The sequence below is a fragment of the Maniola jurtina genome, chromosome 18 (assembly GCF_905333055.1).
Source record: "Maniola jurtina chromosome 18, ilManJurt1.1, whole genome shotgun sequence".
Taxonomy (NCBI): Eukaryota; Metazoa; Arthropoda; class Insecta; order Lepidoptera; family Nymphalidae; genus Maniola; species Maniola jurtina.
In genome coordinates, this window is record NC_060046.1 from 12,677,900 (window position 1) to 12,695,490 (window position 17,591).

Sequence of the window (17,591 nt, forward strand, 5' to 3'; positions counted from 1 at the left end):
GATATTCATCAGATCTTCACCTAATTTATATGGGACCACCTGCAAAGTATACCCGTTCAAACAAAAATAAAAATTTCTAAAACGGTCCAGGGGTCTTTGAGTACTTAAATCAAATCAAATCAAATTTCTTTATTGCGAATTTGGGTAATCGGGGAACATATATCAAAAAAAGATTCCGACGAATTGAGGACCTCCTCCGTTTTTCGAAGTCGGTTAAAAAAGTTCAAAAAGTGTGAAATAAAAATTAAATTAAAAATTTAAAAAACCCTCCACACAAAAACCTCTAAAAACTAAAAAATAATAAGTAAGTATGCAATGGCAATTTAAGTTTAATCTAATTATGAGTAAAGTAAGTAGCTTTGAACGCCATCTGTTTTGGAAAGAATAGGTTCTGTTATTTTTAGCGGTCGCCCGACTCATCGAGCGCTTGGACAAAAACTTTACTAATTAGATTAAACTTAAATTACCATTTCATACTTACTTACTTATTATTTTTTACTTTTTTGTGTCGGGAGTTTTTGTATTTTTAATTTAATTTTTATTTAAGCTAATGTTAAATGTAAAAGTATTTATTACCACTTTGGTCTTACGCGCTGATTTAGTCTGAATCATCCTTACAGCTACCTTTCATACTATCGCATAGTTTTTACTGGCGTATTATGGTACTACTTACCCTAAAAGTATTTGAATACTGAAAGTTTACACACCCTTGCCTTTAACCAAGCATCCTGGATATCGCGTACATAAGGTCCTTGCAAACATAGCAGCTGATTACTTGAGCAAAATTCATCGATAAATTAAAAACAGAGCTCAAGGGATAACTCCTTGTGGCCTCACTTTCGCCATGCATCAGTATGGAATTCAGGATTCTATTCCATACAAATAATGTAAGTGCGTAGTCCAGATAGATCAGCTGGCCCATACTAGACCACCACTTTTGACTAAAACAAAAAATTGCAAATACAGTCTTACTAACTGCCTCCTGAAACACAGTTATCACTTCATCAGGAGGCAGGGCCTCACGCTAAAGTTTGTAATCACTGTTTTGTCAAGATAATAAAGATTTATTTATTTACTTAAAGTTACAAAACTCTCTTTACTCAGGAAAAGGAAGACAAGAAGAGAATAGCAGCCAGTCCAATCATGGAAAAAGACGTATCAAGTCCTGAGAAACCATCTGACAAAGGCCCATCACCTGAAAAAAAGACAGAGGTGACCAGTGCTGCTACAAAGATACCTATTCCTAAAAAACCATCAGAAAAAACACCAAGTCCCACCAAAGACGTAACTACCCATGAAATATTATCCGAGAGAGAACCATCACCGGAAAAGGAAACTAAAGCAGCTAGTCCACTAGAAGAGGAAGACAAAAAGCCTGTTTTGGACGAAACATTACAGACGGTACCAAGCTCCGCAAAAGAAATGCCCAGTCCTGACAAAACGTTAGAGAAAGAAGGAAGCCCAACAAAAGACGTGCTCAGTCCTGCAAAACCATCTGAGAAAGAGCCCTCACCAGAAAAGGAGACGAAGGTAGCCAGTCCAGTTAAGAAAGATAGCGAGAAGCCTGCCATTGACAAGCCATCAGGTAAGGAACCAAGTCTCGCCAAAGACATGCCTACAACTAAAAAACCATCTGAAAAAGAACCGTCACTAGAAAAGGAAACAAAGGCAGCCAGTCCAGTTAAAGAAGATGACGAAAAGGCTGTTGTGGATAAACCGTTACAGAAAGAACCAAGCCCAGCCAAAGATGTGCCCAGTCCTGAAAAACGATCTGAGAAAGAGCCGTCACCAGAAAAGGAAACTAAGCCAGTCAGTCCAGTCAAAGAAGATGACAAAACGCATGTCTTGGATATACCATTACAGAAAGAACTAAGCCCAGCCAAAGATATGCTCAGTCCTGAGAAATCGTCTGAGGAAGAGCCGTCACCAGAAAGGGAAACAAAAGTGGCCAGTCCAGTCAAGAAAGATGGCGAGAAGCCTGCCGTTGAAAAGTCATTAGATAAGGAACGAAGTCCCCCCAAAGACGTGCCTACAACTAAGAAACCATCTGAGAAAGAGCCGTCGCCAGACAAGGAGACGAAGGCAGCCAGTCCATTTAAAGAAGACGACAAAAAGCCTGTTCTGGATAAACCGTTGCAGAAAGAACAAAGCCCAGCCAAAGATGTGCCTAGTCCTGAAAAACCATCTGAGAAAGAGCCATCACCAGAAAAGGAAACTAAGGCAGCCAGTCCCGTCAAAGAAGACGACAAAAAGCCTGTTCTGGATAAACCGTTACAGAAAGAAACAAGCCCAGCTAAAGATGTGCCCAGTCCTGAAAAACCATCTGAGAAAGAGCCGTCACTAGAAAAGGAAACTAAGGCAGCCAGTCCTGTCAAAGAAGACGACAAAAAGGCTGTTGTGGGTAAACAGTTACAGAAAGAACCAAGCCCAGCCAAGGATGTTCACAGTCTTGATAAACCATCTGAGAAAGAGCCGTCACCAGAAAAGGAGATGAAGGTAGTTAGTCCAGTTATAGAAGACGCCAAAAAGCCTGTTCTGGATGAACCATTACAGAAAGAACAAAGCCCAGCCAAAGATTTGCCCAGTCCTGTGAAACCATCTGAGAAAGAGCCGTCACCAGAAAAGGAAACAAAGGCAGCCAGCCCAGTCAAAGAACACGACAGAGAGCCTGTTCTGGATAAACCGTTACAGAAAGAACAAAGCCCAGCAAAAGATGTGCCCAGTCCTGAGAAACCATCTGAGAAAGAGCCGTCACCAGAAAAGGAAACAAAGGCAGCCAGTCCCGTCAAAGAAGAAGACAAAAAGCCTGTTCTGGATAAACCATTACAGAAAGAACAAAGCCCAGCCAAAGATGTGCCCAGTCTTGAGAAACCATCTGAGAAAGAGCCGTCACCAGAAAAGGAAACAAAGGCAGCCAGTCCAGTCAAAGAAGACGACAAAAAGCCTGTTCTGGATAAACCATTACAGAAAGAACCAAGCCCAGCCAAAGATGTGCCCAGTCCTGAGAAACCATCTGTGAAAGAGCCGTCACCAGAAAAGGAAACAAAGGCAGCCAGTCCAGTCAAAGAAGACGACAAAAAGCCTGTTCTGGATAAACCGTTACAGAAAGAACCAAGTCCAGCCAAAGATGTGCCCAGTCCTGAAAAACCATCTGAGAAAGAGCCGTCACCAGAAAAGGAAATTAAGGCAGCCAGTCCTGTCAAAGAAGACGACAAAAAGACTCTTGTGGATAAACCGTTACAGAAAGGACCAAGCCCAGCCAAAGATGTGCCCAGTCCTGAAAAACGATCTGAGAAAGAGCCGTCACCAGAAAAGGAAACTAAGCCAGTCAGTCCAGTCAAAGAAGATGACAAAACGAATGTCTTGGATATACCATTAAAGAAAGAACTAAGCCCAGCCAAAGATGTGCTCAGTCCTGAAAAATCGTCTGAGGAAGAGCCGTCACCAGAAAGGGAAACAAAAGTGGCCAGTCCAGTCAAGAAGGATGGCGAGAAGCCTGCCGTTGAAAAGTCATTAGATAAGGAACGAAGTCCCCCCAAAGACGTGCCTACAACTAAGAAACCATCTGAGAAAGAACCGTCACCAGAAAAGGAAACAAAGGCAGCCAGTCCAGCCAAAGAGGATGACAAAAAGCCTGTTCTGGATAAACCGTCGCAAAAAGAACAAAGCCCAGCCAAAGATGTGCCTAGTCCTGAGAAACCATCTGAGAAAGAGCCGTCACTAGACAAGGAAATTAAGGCAGCCACTCCCGTCAAAAAAGACGACAAAAAGCCTGCTTTGGATAAACCGTTACAGAAAGAGCCAAGCCTAGCCAAGGATGTGCCCAGTCCTGAAAAACCATCTAAAAAAGAGCCGTCACCAGAAAAGGAAATTAAGACAGCCAGCCCAGTCAAAGAACACGACAGAGAGCCAGTTCTGGATAAACCGTTACAGAAAGAACCAAGTCCAGCCAAGGATGTTCCCAGTCTTGATAAACCATCTGATAAAGAGCCGTCACAAGAAAAGGAAATGAAAGTAGCCAGTCCAGTTGAAGAAGACGACAAAAAGCCTGTTCTGGATAAACCGTTACAGAAAGAACCAAGTGCAGTCACAGAAGTGCTGAGTCCTGAGAAACCATCTGAGAAAGAGCCGTCACCAGACAAGGAAATTAAGGCAGCCAGTCCAGTCAAAGAAGACGACAAAAAGCCTGTTCTGGATAAACCGTTACAGAAAGAACCAAGCCCAGCCAAAGATGTGCCCAGTCCTGAAAAACCATCTGAGAAAGAGCCGTCACCAGAAAAGGAGACGAAGGCAGCCAGTCCAGTCAAAGAAGACGACAAAAAGCCTGTTCTGGATAAACCGTCGCAGAAAGAACAAAGCCCAACCAAAGATGTACATAGCCCTGAAAAACCATCTGAGAAAGAGTCGTCACCAGAAAAAGAAACTAAGGCAGCTAGTCCAGTCAAAGAAGACGACAAAAAGCCTGTTCTAGATAAACCGTTACAGAAAGAACCAAGCCCAGCCAAAGATGTGCCCAGTCCTGAAAAACCATCTGAGAAAGAGCCGTCACCAGAAAAGGAAACTAAGGCAGCCAGTCCAGTCAAAGAAGACGACCAAAAGCCTGTTCTGGAAAAACCGTTACAGAAAGAACCAAGCGCAGCCAAAGATATGCCCAGTCCTGAGAAACCATCTGAGAAAGAGTCATCACCAGAAATAGAAACCAAGGCAGCCAGCCCAGTCAAAGAAGACGACGAAAAGCCTGTTCTGGATAAACCGTTACAGAAAGAACCAAGCCCAGCCAAAGATGTGCCCAGTCCTGAAAAACCATCTGAGAAAGAGCCGTCACCAGACAAGGAAATTAAGGCAGCCAGTCCCGTCAAAGAAGACGACAAAAAGCTTGTTCTGGATAAACCGTTACAGAAAGAACAAAGCCCAGCCAAAGATGTGCCCAGTCCTGAGAAACCATCTGAGAAAGAGCCGTCACCAGAAAAGGAAACAAAGGCAGCCAGTCCAGTCAAAGAAGCCGACAAAAAGCCTGTTCTGGATAAACCGTTACAGAAAGAACCAAGCCCAGCCAAAGATGTGCCCAGTCCTGAAAAACCATCTGAGAAAGAGCCGTCACCAGAAAAGGAAACTAAGGCAGCCAGTCAAGTCAAAGAAGACGACAAAAAGCCTGTTCTGGATAAACCGTTACAGAAAGAACCAAGCCCAGTCAAAGATGTGCCAAGTCCTGAAAAACCATCTGAGAAAGAGCCGTCACCAGAAAAGGAAACTAAGGCAGCCAGTCAAGTCAAAGAAGACGACAAAAAGCCTGTTCTGGATAAACCGTTACAGAAAGAACCAAGCCCAGTCAAAGATGTGCCCAGTCCTGAGAAATCATCTGAGAAAGAGCCGTCACCAGAAAAGAAGACGAAGGCAGCCAGTCCAGTCAAAGAAGACGACAAAAAGCCTGTACTGGATAAACCGTCGCAGAAAGAACAAAGCCCAGCCAAAGATGTGCCTAGTCTTGAGAAACCATCTGAGAAAGAGCCGTCACCAGAAAAGGAAACTAAGGCAGCCAGTCCAGTCAAAGAAGACGACAAAAAGCCTGTTCTGGATAAACGGTTACAGAAAGAACCAAGCCCAGCCAAAGATGTGCCCAGTCCTGAAAAACCATCTGAGAAAGAGCCGTCACCAGAAAAGGAAATTAAGGTAGCCAGTCCTGTTCTGGGTAAATTGGTACAGAAAGAACAAAGCCCAAGCAAAGATATGCCCAGTCCTGAGAAACCATCTGAGAAAGAGCCGTCACCAGACAAGGAAATTAAGGCAGCCATTCCTGTCAAAGAAGACGACAAAAAGCCTGTTCTGGATAAACAATTACAGAAAGAACCAAGCCCAACCAAAGATGTACATAGCCCTGAAAAACCATCTGAGAAAGAGTCATCACCAGAAAAAGAAATTAAGGCAGCCAGCCCAGTCAAAGAAGACGACGAAAAGCCTGTTCTGGATAAACCGTTACAGAAAGAACCAAGCCCAGCCAAAGATGTGCCCAGTCCTGAGAAACCATCTGAGAAAGAGCCGTCACCAGAAAAGGAAACTAAGGCAGCCAGACCAGTCAAAGAAGACGACCAAAAGCCTGTTCTGGTAAAACCGTTACAGAAAGAACCAAGCCCAGCCAAAGATGTGCCCAGTCCTGAGAAACCATCTGAGAAAGAGTCATCACCAGAAAAAGAAACCAAGGCAGCCAGCCCAGTCAAAGAAGACGACAAAAAGCCTGTTCTGGATAAACCGTTACAGAAAGAACCAAGCCCAGCCAAAGATGTGCCCAGTCCTGAAAAACCATCTGAGAAAGAGCCGTCACCAGACAAGGAAATTAAGGCAGCCAGTCCCGTCAAAGAAGATGACAAAAAGCCTGCTTTGGAAAAACCGTTACAGAAAGAACTAAGCCCAGCCAAAAATGTGCCCAGTCCTGAGAAACCATCTGTGAAAGAGCCGTCACCAGAAAAGGAAACAAAGGCAGCCAGTCCTGTCAAAGAAGACGACAAAAAGCCTGTTCTGGATAAACCGTTACAGAAAAAACCAAGTCCAGCCAAAGATGTGCCCAGTCCTGAAAAACCATCTGAGAAAGAGCCGTCACCAGAAAAGGAGACGAAGGCAGCCAGTCCAGTCAAAGAAGACGACAAAAAGCCTGTTCTGGATAAACCGTCGCAGAAAGAACAAAGCCCAGCCAAAGATGTACCCAGTCCTGAAAAACCATCTGAGAAAGAGCCGTCAACAGAAAAAGAGACGAAGGCAGCCAGTCCAGTCAAAGAAGACGACATGAAGCCTGTTCTGGATAAACCGTCGCAAAAAGAACAAAGCCCAGCCAAAGATGTGCCTAGTCCTGAGAAACCATCGGAGAAAGAGCTGTCACCAGAAAAGGAAACTAAGGCAGCCAGTCCAGTCAAAGAAGACGACAAAAAGCCTGTTCTGGATAAACCGTTACAGAAAGAACCAAGCCCAGCCAAAGATGTGCCCAGTCCTGAAAAACCATCTGAGAAAGAGCCGTCACCAGACAAGGAAATTAAGGCAGCCAGTCCTGTCAAAGAAGATGACAAAAAGCCTGCTTTGGAAAAACCGTTACAGAAAGAACTAAGCCCAGCCAAAGATGTGCCCAGTCCTGAGAAACCATCTTTGAAAGAGCCGTCACCAGAAAAGGAAACAAAGGCAGCCAGTCCAGTCAAAGAAGACGACAAAAAGCCTGTTCTGGATAAACCGTTACAGAAAGAACAGAGTCCAGCCAAAGATGTGCCCAGTCCTGAAAAACCATCTGAGAAAGAGCCGTCACCAGAAAAGGAGACGAAGGCAGCCAGTCCAGTCAAAGAAGACGACAAAAAGCCTGTTCTGGATAAACCGTCGCAGAAAGAACAAAGCCCAGCCAAAGATGTACCCAGTCCTAAAAAACCATCTGAGAAAGAGCCGTCACCAGAAAAGGAGACGAAGGCAGCCAGTCCAGTCAAAGAAGACGACAAAAAGCCTGTTCTGGATAAACCGTTACAGAAAGAACCAAGCCCAGCCAAAGATGTGCCCAGTCCTGAAAAACCATCTGAGAAAGAGCCGTCACCAGACAAGGAAATTAAGGCAGCCAGTCCCGTCAAAGAAGACGACAAAAAGCCTGCTTTGGAAAAACCGTTACAGAAAGAACTAAGCCCAGCCAAAGATGTGCCCAGTCCTGAGAAACCATCTTTGAAAGAGCCGTCACCAGAAAAGGAAACAAAGGCAGCCAGTCCAGTCAAAGAAGACGACAAAAAGCCTGTTCTGGATAAACCGTTACAGAAAAAACCAAGTCCAGCCAAAGATGTGCCCAGTCCTGAAAAACCATCTGAGAAAGAGCCGTCACCAGAAAAGGAGACGAAGGCAGCCAGTCCAGTCAAAGAAGACGACAAAAAGCCTGTTCTGGATAAACCGTCGCAGAAAGAACAAAGCCCAGCCAAAGATGTACCCAGTCCTGAAAAACCATCTGAGAAAGAGCCGTCACCAGAAAAAGAGACGAAGGCAGCCAGTCCAGTCAAAGAAGACGACATGAAGCCTGTTCTGGATAAACCGTCGCAAAAAGAACAAAGCCCAGCCAAAGATGTGCCTAGTCCTGAGAAACCATCGGAGAAAGAGCTGTCACCAGAAAAGGAAACTAAGGCAGCCAGTCCAGTCAAAGAAGACGACAAAAAGCCTGTTCTGGATAAACCGTTACAGAAAGAACCAAGCCCAGCCAAAGATGTGCCCAGTCCTGAAAAACCATCTGAGAAAGAGCCGTCACCAGACAAGGAAATTAAGGCAGCCAGTCCTGTCAAAGAAGATGACAAAAAGCCTGCTTTGGAAAAACCGTTACAGAAAGAACTAAGCTCAGCCAAAGATGTGCCCAGTCCTGAGAAACCATCTTTGAAAGAGCCGTCACCAGAAAAGGAAACAAAGGCAGCCAGTCCAGTCAAAGAAGACGACAAAAAGCCTGTTCTGGATAAACCGTTACAGAAAGAACAGAGTCCAGCCAAAGATGTGCCCAGTCCTGAAAAACCATCTGAGAAAGAGCCGTCACCAGAAAAGGAGACGAAGGCAGCCAGTCCAGTCAAAGAAGACGACAAAAAGCCTGTTCTGGATAAACCGTCGCAGAAAGAACAAAGCCCAGCCAAAGATGTACCCAGTCCTAAAAAACCATCTGAGAAAGAGCCGTCACCAGAAAAGGAGACGAAGGCAGCCAGTCCAGTCAAAGAAGACGACAAAAAGCCTGTTCTGGATAAACCGTTACAGAAAGAACCAAGCCCAGCCAAAGATGTGCCCAGTCCTGAAAAACCATCTGAGAAAGAGCCGTCACCAGACAAGGAAATTAAGGCAGCCAGTCCCGTCAAAGAAGACGACAAAAAGCCTGCTTTGGAAAAACCGTTACAGGAAGAACTAAGCCCAGCCAAAGATGTGCCCAGTCCTGAGAAACCATCTTTGAAAGAGCCGTCACCAGAAAAGGAAACTAAGGCAGCCAGTCAAGTCAAAGAACACGACAGAGAGCCAGTTCTGGATAAACCGTTACAGAAAGAACCAAGTCCAGCCAAAGATGTGCCCAGTCCTGAAAAACCATCTGAGAAAGAGCCGTCACCAGAAAAGGAGACGAAGGCAGCCAGTCCAGTCAAAGAAGACGACAAAAAGCCTGTTCTGGATAAACCGTCGCAGAAAGAACAAAGCCCAGCCAAAGATGTACCCAGTCCTGAAAAACCATCTGAGAAAGAGCCGTCACCAGAAAAGGAAACAAAGGCAGCCAGTTCAGTAAAAGATGATGTCAAAAAGCCTGTTTTGGATAAACCGTTACAGAATGAACCAAGCCCAGCCAAAGATGTGCCTAGTCCTGAGAAACCATCGGAGAAAGAGCTGTCACCAGAAAAGGAAACTAAGGCAGCCAGTCCAGTCAAAGAAGACGACAAAAAGCCTGTTCTGGATAAACGGTTACAGAAAGAACCAAGCCCAGCCAAAGATGTGCCCAGTCCTGAAAAACCATCTGAGAAAGAGCCGTCACCAGAAAAGGAAATTAAGGTAGCCAGTCCTGTTCTGGATAAATTGGTACAGAAAGAACCAAGTCCAGCCAAAGATGTGCCCAGTCCTGAAAAACCATCTGAGAAAGAGCCGTCACCAGAAAAGGAGACGAAGGCAGCCAGTCCAGTCAAAGAAGACGACAAAAAGCCTGTTCTGGATAAACCGTCGCAGAAAGAACAAAGCCCAGCCAAAGATGTACCCAGTCCTGAAAAACCATCTGAGAAAGAGCCGTCACCAGAAAAGGAGACGAAGACAGCCAGTCCAGTCAAAGAAGACGACATGAAGCCTGTTCTGGATAAACCATCGCAAAAAGAACAAAGCCCAGCCAAAGATGTGCCTAGTCCTGAGAAACCATCGGAGAAAGAGCTGTCACCAGAAAAGGAAACTAAGGCAGCCAGTCCAGTCAAAGAAGACGACAAAAAGCCTGCTTTGGATAAACCGTTACAGAAAGAACCAAGCCCAGCCAAGGATGTTCCCAGTCTTGATAAACCATCTAAGAAAGAGCCGTCACCAGAAATTGAAACAAAAGTGGCCAGTCCAGTCAAAGAAGATGACATAAAGTCTGTTCTGGACAAACCATTACAGAAAGAACCAAGCCCAGCCAAAGATATGCCCAGTCCTGAGAAACCATCTGAGAAAGAACCGTCACCAGAAAAGGAAACAAAGGCAGCCAGTTCAGTAAAAGACGATGTCAAAAAGCCTGTTTTGGATAAACCGTTACAGAAAGAACCAAGCCCAGCCAAAGATGTGTCTATTCCTGAGAAATTATCTGTGAAAGAACCATCACCAGAAAAGGAAACAAAGGTAGTCAGACCAGTGAAGGAGGACGACGTAAAGCTGATTCTAGACAAACCACTACTGAAAGAACCCAGCCTAGCCCAAGATATACCCAGTCCTGAGAAACCATCAGAGAAAGAGCCTTCACCAGAAAAGGAAAAGGTAACCAGTCCAGTCAAGGAGAACGACACAAAGTATGTAGTTGCAAAGCCCGCGGAAAAGGAATTAAGCCCTTCCAAAACAGTAACTACTCCTAAGAAACCATCTGGAAAAGAACTGTCCCCGGAAAAAGAAACCAAGGCAACCAATCTAGTCATGGAGGATGATAATACTATTTTTGATCTCCATCAATTTTCTGTTATTGAAGATACATCCGTCACCGAAGAAAAACAAGAGAAAAATATATTTGTTAATGGTAATAATATTTTACAAATTTTAACAACTACTACCACCAAAGAAGTTTTAACCAACATATCAAGATCTAGTCGCAAACTCCGAACTACTGTAGTGACAATAACTGAATCTGTTTTGCCAGATGGAATTAGAGAAAGAACAAAGGATGTTAAAGTTTATATTTCAGACTACGATATTGAAATAGATGGTTCTCGAGATTTTGAACAAGTCGGTTTACCTATCGTTACAACTGTTACGGAAACTAGGACACTTTACGTTAATCAAGAAGAAATAAAACAAACTATAACTAAAACGACCACTAGACAACTTTTACGGAACATTCAAAATAATGAAAAAATTGTGAGAGTTACTATTGAAACAATTACTGAAGATGTTCATTCAGATGGTACCAAAAACATTAGCACCAGTGAATATATAACATTATTAGATGAATCTTTTGATTTAAAATTCACGGAATTCATTCAACCAATTAATACAGAATCATCATCTTCGATACAAACCGATCAAGTGACTGGCGATTCAAGTACATCTGATATTGAATCGTCTAAGGTGCGGCATGTAACAGATACAGAGTTGGCTATTCCTGAAGGTTTCTGTCTTGTTGAGGAACCTAAAGAAATCACTACAACAAAAACAGAATCTTTATTGGAAAATGGTGTTACAATTAAAAGAAAAACTACTATAGTAACAGTTAAACATGTTTTTGCCCAAGAACAAAACAACATATTTAGAACTAGAACAAAAACTAAAACTACAATTGAAGATGAATATCCTGATGGAAGTACAAATGTAAAAACAAGCGAAGAAATTTATTTCATCGATGAAATTCATGAAGCTGATAAAATAGAAACTATTTCAGAAGAAACGACAGATGACTTTGAAGGGTTTGAATTAATAAATGATCCAGTTGAAGAAACCAAAACAGATGTTGTTTCTCTTACAGAAAATGGTATCCCTATAAAACGAAAATATACCGTTAAAAAAATAACTAAATCTTTCTATAATCTATCCAAGAAAGTTAAACGAGTAAAAGTTATCACTACAACAACTACAGAAGATGAATACCCAGATGGTAACATAAGTATAAAAACGAGTGAAGAAACTTCAATCATTGATGAAGTTTTAGATACTGCGTTCTTATTGGAAAAACTCAAAGAAAGGGAAGTTGTGACAAAAGAATTAGAAAAATACCAAGAAGAAGATATTAATGAAAAAGTATCTGTTATGTTGAATGGGCATTCTTCAATAGAAGATTTATCTGTTACGACAAGGCAACACGAACCTAAATCGAGCAACGAACAAGATAAAATAATACCTACAACTTCAGAAAGACGTGGTCTGAAGGAAGACACAGAAGAGTTTTATGATGACTTAAATAAAATCAGTGAAGGCAGTAAACAAGTTGCTTCCTTACAGAAAAAGACCCACGATGAAATCAACAGAAACTTAAAAACATACGGCCGGACAAAGGTAGCAATGGAAACAGAGCAAATGCTACATGAAGAGAGGACACTTACATCACAACATGTGACTGATTTGAATAAGATAACTGATCCTATCAGTAAAGATGCTTCTGGCAAAAAAATTGAATCTTTAACAGATATAAGCAATATTGATGGAGGAGATATCTCGAAAACAGTAGTTCATAGTAGTTCTGAAGACATTTCGAGAGAAACAAGCTTAGAAGAAAAATATTCATTTGAAAGCACTGAGAAGAGTGAGAAAGTACTTATTAAGAAAGAAAAACAACCTTTTGAAGAAAGCCCCACAAAAACAGACTTAAGGGAGCCAAAAGCATTTGGGATGAGTTTACCTTCCAAAACATTGACTGGTGACCTTGAAATGTCAAAAGACGAAATCGTACTAACTGAAGCTTCCGATTCAGGTGTACATAATATTATAACTGAAAGTGATCAGACTATTCCTGCAGCTAGCTCATGTCTGTTAACAGATAACGTAGAGCATTTCATGGATTCTATTCATAGAGCTTTTAGTGACGATAAAGTACAGCAGGGAATTAAGTCTGAGAATGTCATAGTTTGTCCTAAGGTCGATAGGGTATCCACTCCGCCAACTGTTCCGGTAAGCCCATTACCGAAAGTACCAAGTAATTTCCAGGATGTTAAAGTGAGTGACGGTGTCCAAAGTGAGGTCACATATGACAAATCGGATAGCACCGAAGAAACTATCACGAAAGTCGTACACGTTGGTGATGATATACTCACTCAGAAAATATCAACCTCTACAGAAAAGGTTTCCAAGACGGCAAAATCTGGCTTAGATAAAGATGAAGACTCTGATTTTTCATCGTTATTGCAAACAGTGGGAAAAATTAAGACCGAAACCGATACAGTGACAAAAATAATAAAAGAGGGTGAGAACGTAGTGACACAAACAATTACTACAGTAACAACAAAAGAAATAATATCCAGAGAAGATGGTACTCCACAAAATGTTAAAACTACCATTGAAACTACTACACTTAGTAAGAGTTCTGATGGCTCCACAACGACAACCAAAGATACTCAAACACTTCTTTCAGAATGCTCTTCCAGCCTGAAGTCTACCTCGTTAATGGATTTATATGCAAAAGATAACAAATTAGATAAATTGTACCTCGACACATGTGATGAAAAGTCTGACATAAATTCACATGTAAAGGATGACAGTGAAAAGATATCTCAAAAATCAGCTACGGAAATCGCACAAATAGCTAAGGATGATCATTTTATAAAATCTGATTATCTGTTGGAATCCGATGAATCTGATGATAATGTGGAAGACACCGTCATTGATACTGACGTAAGCAAGCGTATAATTAAAGAAAATAATGTTGATATTATTGAAACTATTACAACTGTTACAAAGAAAGAAACAATTAAAATTGATGAGGATAAAAAAGTTATTAAAACGACTATAGAAACAAACATTACAAAAGAACATCCGGATGGTTCTCAAAATATTCAAAAAAATGTTGAAGTTAAAACAGAAGAAGTACTTTTTGATGCTGATGCAGGTAACCTTGAAAAAATTCTCTCTGAATATGTCCCTTATGGAGATTCTGAAGAAAGCGTATCAACAAAATCAGAGGAAATTACTAAAGATGACATTATTATCAAGAGACAAATATTGACTAGAACTATTAAGACAAGGTATGCAAATAGTAGTGGAAAAGTACAAAAAATTAAGACAGTAACTACAGTTACAACTACAGATGACTATCCAGATGGTTCATCTCGAACAAAAATTGATTGCAGCACTTCTTTAACTGATGTTGAAGATAGCGATGTGGTCGAAAGTACAGAACTAACTGATTATACAATTATAGAGGATAAGACTGTTGATGTTACAAAGGAAGAAAAATATACTGTTCTTCATGGAAAAAATATTCGTCAGTTTATTACAACAACAGTGACTAAGGAAATCCTTGCCAACACAGACCGAACTAAGAAAAAAGTTAAAACGACTACTGAAACAGTCACTGAATCCTTAACTCCTGATGGAGTAACTGAAGTCAATAAAGAATGTAAAGTGACGATTTCTGATTATAGTACTGATATCGAAGATGAAATACCCGAAGGATTTGAATCCAAAGGAGAGCCTAGTATAGAAGCCAATGAAGAAACAGAAATCATCAATGAAGGTGGAATAACTATTCGAAGAAAGACAGTTATAACTGTTATTAAACAAGAATATCACAACACAACAGAAAATATTAAACGAACTAAAATAACAACGAAAACAGTAGTAGAGGATGAGCATCCTGATGGGTCTGTTATTACGAAAACTACTGAAAAAATTTCTATTGTTGATGACATTTTAAACACAATACCACAAGAGAAGACACCTTTGACTCACAGTGAAAATATTTCAGCGAAACCCACCCATACTGACGTTGTAGAAGATAATGCTCCGATTGAAGAGGTTCTAAAAGAACTTATGTTAGTCGGTGATCCAGAAGAAAGCGAAACATGTGATGTTAAAGAAATAAAACACGAGGATCTAGTAATAAAAAGAACTATTCTTACCAAAATAGTAAAAACAAAATATGCAGATAATCATGGTTCGGTAAAGAAAATTAAAACTATAACAACAATTACTACCACAGATAAATATCCTGATGGTTCTTCACGTATCAATGTGGAGAAAAGACAATCAATAACTGACGTCGATGCAGAAGGCGGTACACAACCTAAAGAACTCAAAGAATTTTCGGAGTTAATAGATAAATTTGTGAATGTTGATAATCATCAGAGGACTGTTATAAGAGACGGTGTCAACGTCAATCAGATAATCAATACTATGACTACAAAAGAAATACTAGCAACGGAAAATTTTAAGAAGAAAATAGTTAAAACGACTACTGAAACTTTAACTGAAACGAAATTACCAAATGGAAATACTGAGGTTACGAAAGACGTTAAAGTTTCCGTTACTGATTATAATGAGGATTCATTTGATGAAAATCTTGTAGGATATACAAAAATTGGAGAACCAAATATTCAGACAAGTACAGAAATTGATGAAATTATTGAAGACGGTATACTAATAAAAAGAAAGAAAACTATTTGTACAATTAAAGAAGAATTCGAAAACATTGAAATAAAATCAAAGAAAGTGAAAACGATCATCAAAACTACTATTGAAGATGAATATCCGGATGGATCAGTCATTACTAAAAAAAGTGAAAAAGTCTCTATTGGTGATTTTCTAATCAAATCTCCTTCCATTCAAGACGACGACAAAGAAGTTGAAGAATCATATATTGGAGAAAGTGAAATAGTGGAAAATACATCTGAAGATTCCGTTGTTAGATATGAATTAGTACAAAAGGGTAATACAGAAATTAGACGCACAATCACGACCAAAACTAAACGTGAAATTCTAGCAAGCTCGGATAAAGATATTGAACGCACTAGAACAACAATAGAAACAATAACAGATGATGAGTATCCAAATGGGGCAATAGAAACTACAAAAGATATCAAAATAACTATCTCAGAAGCTCAAAAAAATTATAATAGTGATTTACAAGCGGCGCTTCGAGGTCTACTGTCCACTGGTAAAGTTAAATCATCGGTTGATAAAAAAACAAACGTCATATTCACTGATGATTCCAAAAAAATAAATCAGACAATCACAACTCACGTGAACAAAGAAGAAATGTTCCATAGTGAAAAAAATCAATTCGCAATAAAAACAGTCACTGAAACTATAACTGAAAACGCTAATGAGGATGGCACAAATCAAATAAATAATGATATAAGTACACAAGTAACTTACCTTCCTCAAGGTACGCGGCTAGATGACTGGTCTTTTGAAGAATTGGAAGAAATAGAAAAACAATCATTATTACGTTGTGAAGCTAGGAAAGCTAAACAAAAAGGAAAACCAACTATAAATCAACTACCTTTAGAAAAGAAAGTGGATTTACAACCTGATACGAAGGTTAAAAAACGTTCTCCGGTTGGAGAAATTACTACTGAAACTGATACCTTTACTAAAGTTATAAAAGATGGTGACAGTGAGATAACACAAACCATTACTGTAGTGACAACGAAGGAAGTTGTGAGTCCTGAAAAAATAAAAGTAACAGTTGAAACTACAACAGTAAGTAGAGGTAGCGATGGTGTAACGAAAACAACAAAATCCACTAAAACAACCATATCAGAGATAAAGGAAGAATTTGAAGAGATAATAGACACGGGTGAAAGTGAAAAATCATTTTCCAAGCACTCCTCCAAAACTGGTGATATGAGAAGTTCATCTGCAGCTAGTGACGACTTAGATCATCCCGGCATATCATCGCCACCATCGGACATAAGTTCAAGAGAATCAAGAGCGGCTACGCACATTTGGGGTACGGAAAGTAGTGGTATGTACTATAGTGATGACGATGGACAGGTCAGTCCGAGTAGTACAAAGTCTCAAATTGCGCATTCACCGCGATCAAATTTGAGTTTTGAATTAGACACAAAATTACCATCACATCGAGAATCCAGTCATGAAATGTTGGCGGAAAAGACCGAGTTTGACCCAATGTCAACCTCAATTTATGGTCAATTGCCCGATGACGAGTCGTGTACACATTCAATACATTCAGAGGAAAAGACTGAAACACTACTAACTGATGAGCCACTAACAAAAATGACCGAAGAATTTTTGACACTTGAAAAAATGAAATCTGAGTCAACAAAATGTACTAGCAAAACTTCAGATGCTTCATTTTTGAAAGAGGCTGATGAGCATTTTGAAAAAGCAATTGAAGAACATAAGAAGGTCAGTGGATCGAAAGTAATATCGAGTGTCACCGGTAAATATACACTTGATCAAGATAGTTGCACAAGTACGGAAAAGCAAGAATCTAAAACAGAAGAGAGTTCTTTAACACTTCAAAATGTCAAAGTAGAATCGAAAAAACTATCTCACACGAGCTCTTCAACGAGTAAAGAAAGTAAAACAGAAAAGTCGGAACGTTCCGAGTTATGTAGTCCTCTCCAAGACCCCATCGAATCATGGGGTAAACCATTAGGCTTACCGAGTCCAATATTACCGTCAGCCAATCAAAGTGATGGTAAAAGCACGCCGAAAAAGCAACTTGCAAATTCAACGGTAGCTAATAAGAATAAGATTAATCAGGAAAAGAGTAAAGAAGTAAAACGAGCTGCCGAATCACCTAGTAAGAAAAAAGCCCCCGCCCCGATATATATGGACTTAACTTATGTTCCTCATCATGGGAATTCATACTATTCTGCCGTTGAATTCTTCAAGAGAGTCCGTGCGCGCTACTATGTATTTTCAGGGACTGAACCATCAAAAGAAATTTACAACGCTCTCCTTGATGCTAAGAAGACATGGGAAAATAAAGATTTAGGTAATTATGATTTATT

The 17,591-nt window shown here is 40.6% G+C and overlaps 1 protein-coding gene across 1 annotated transcript in view; it reads left to right on the forward strand.

Moving 5' to 3' along the window:
- LOC123874647 (microtubule-associated protein futsch-like) overlaps nucleotides 1-17,591 on the forward strand; it is a 196,887-nt gene that overhangs the window by 174,588 nt on the left and 4,708 nt on the right. Inside the window, exons 11-12 of the mRNA XM_045920138.1 lie at nucleotides 1,105-9,485; nucleotides 9,549-17,575. Of these exons, the coding sequence (XP_045776094.1) occupies nucleotides 1,105-9,485; nucleotides 9,549-17,575 (16,408 nt within the window). The remainder of the gene's footprint in view (nucleotides 1-1,104; nucleotides 9,486-9,548; nucleotides 17,576-17,591) is intronic.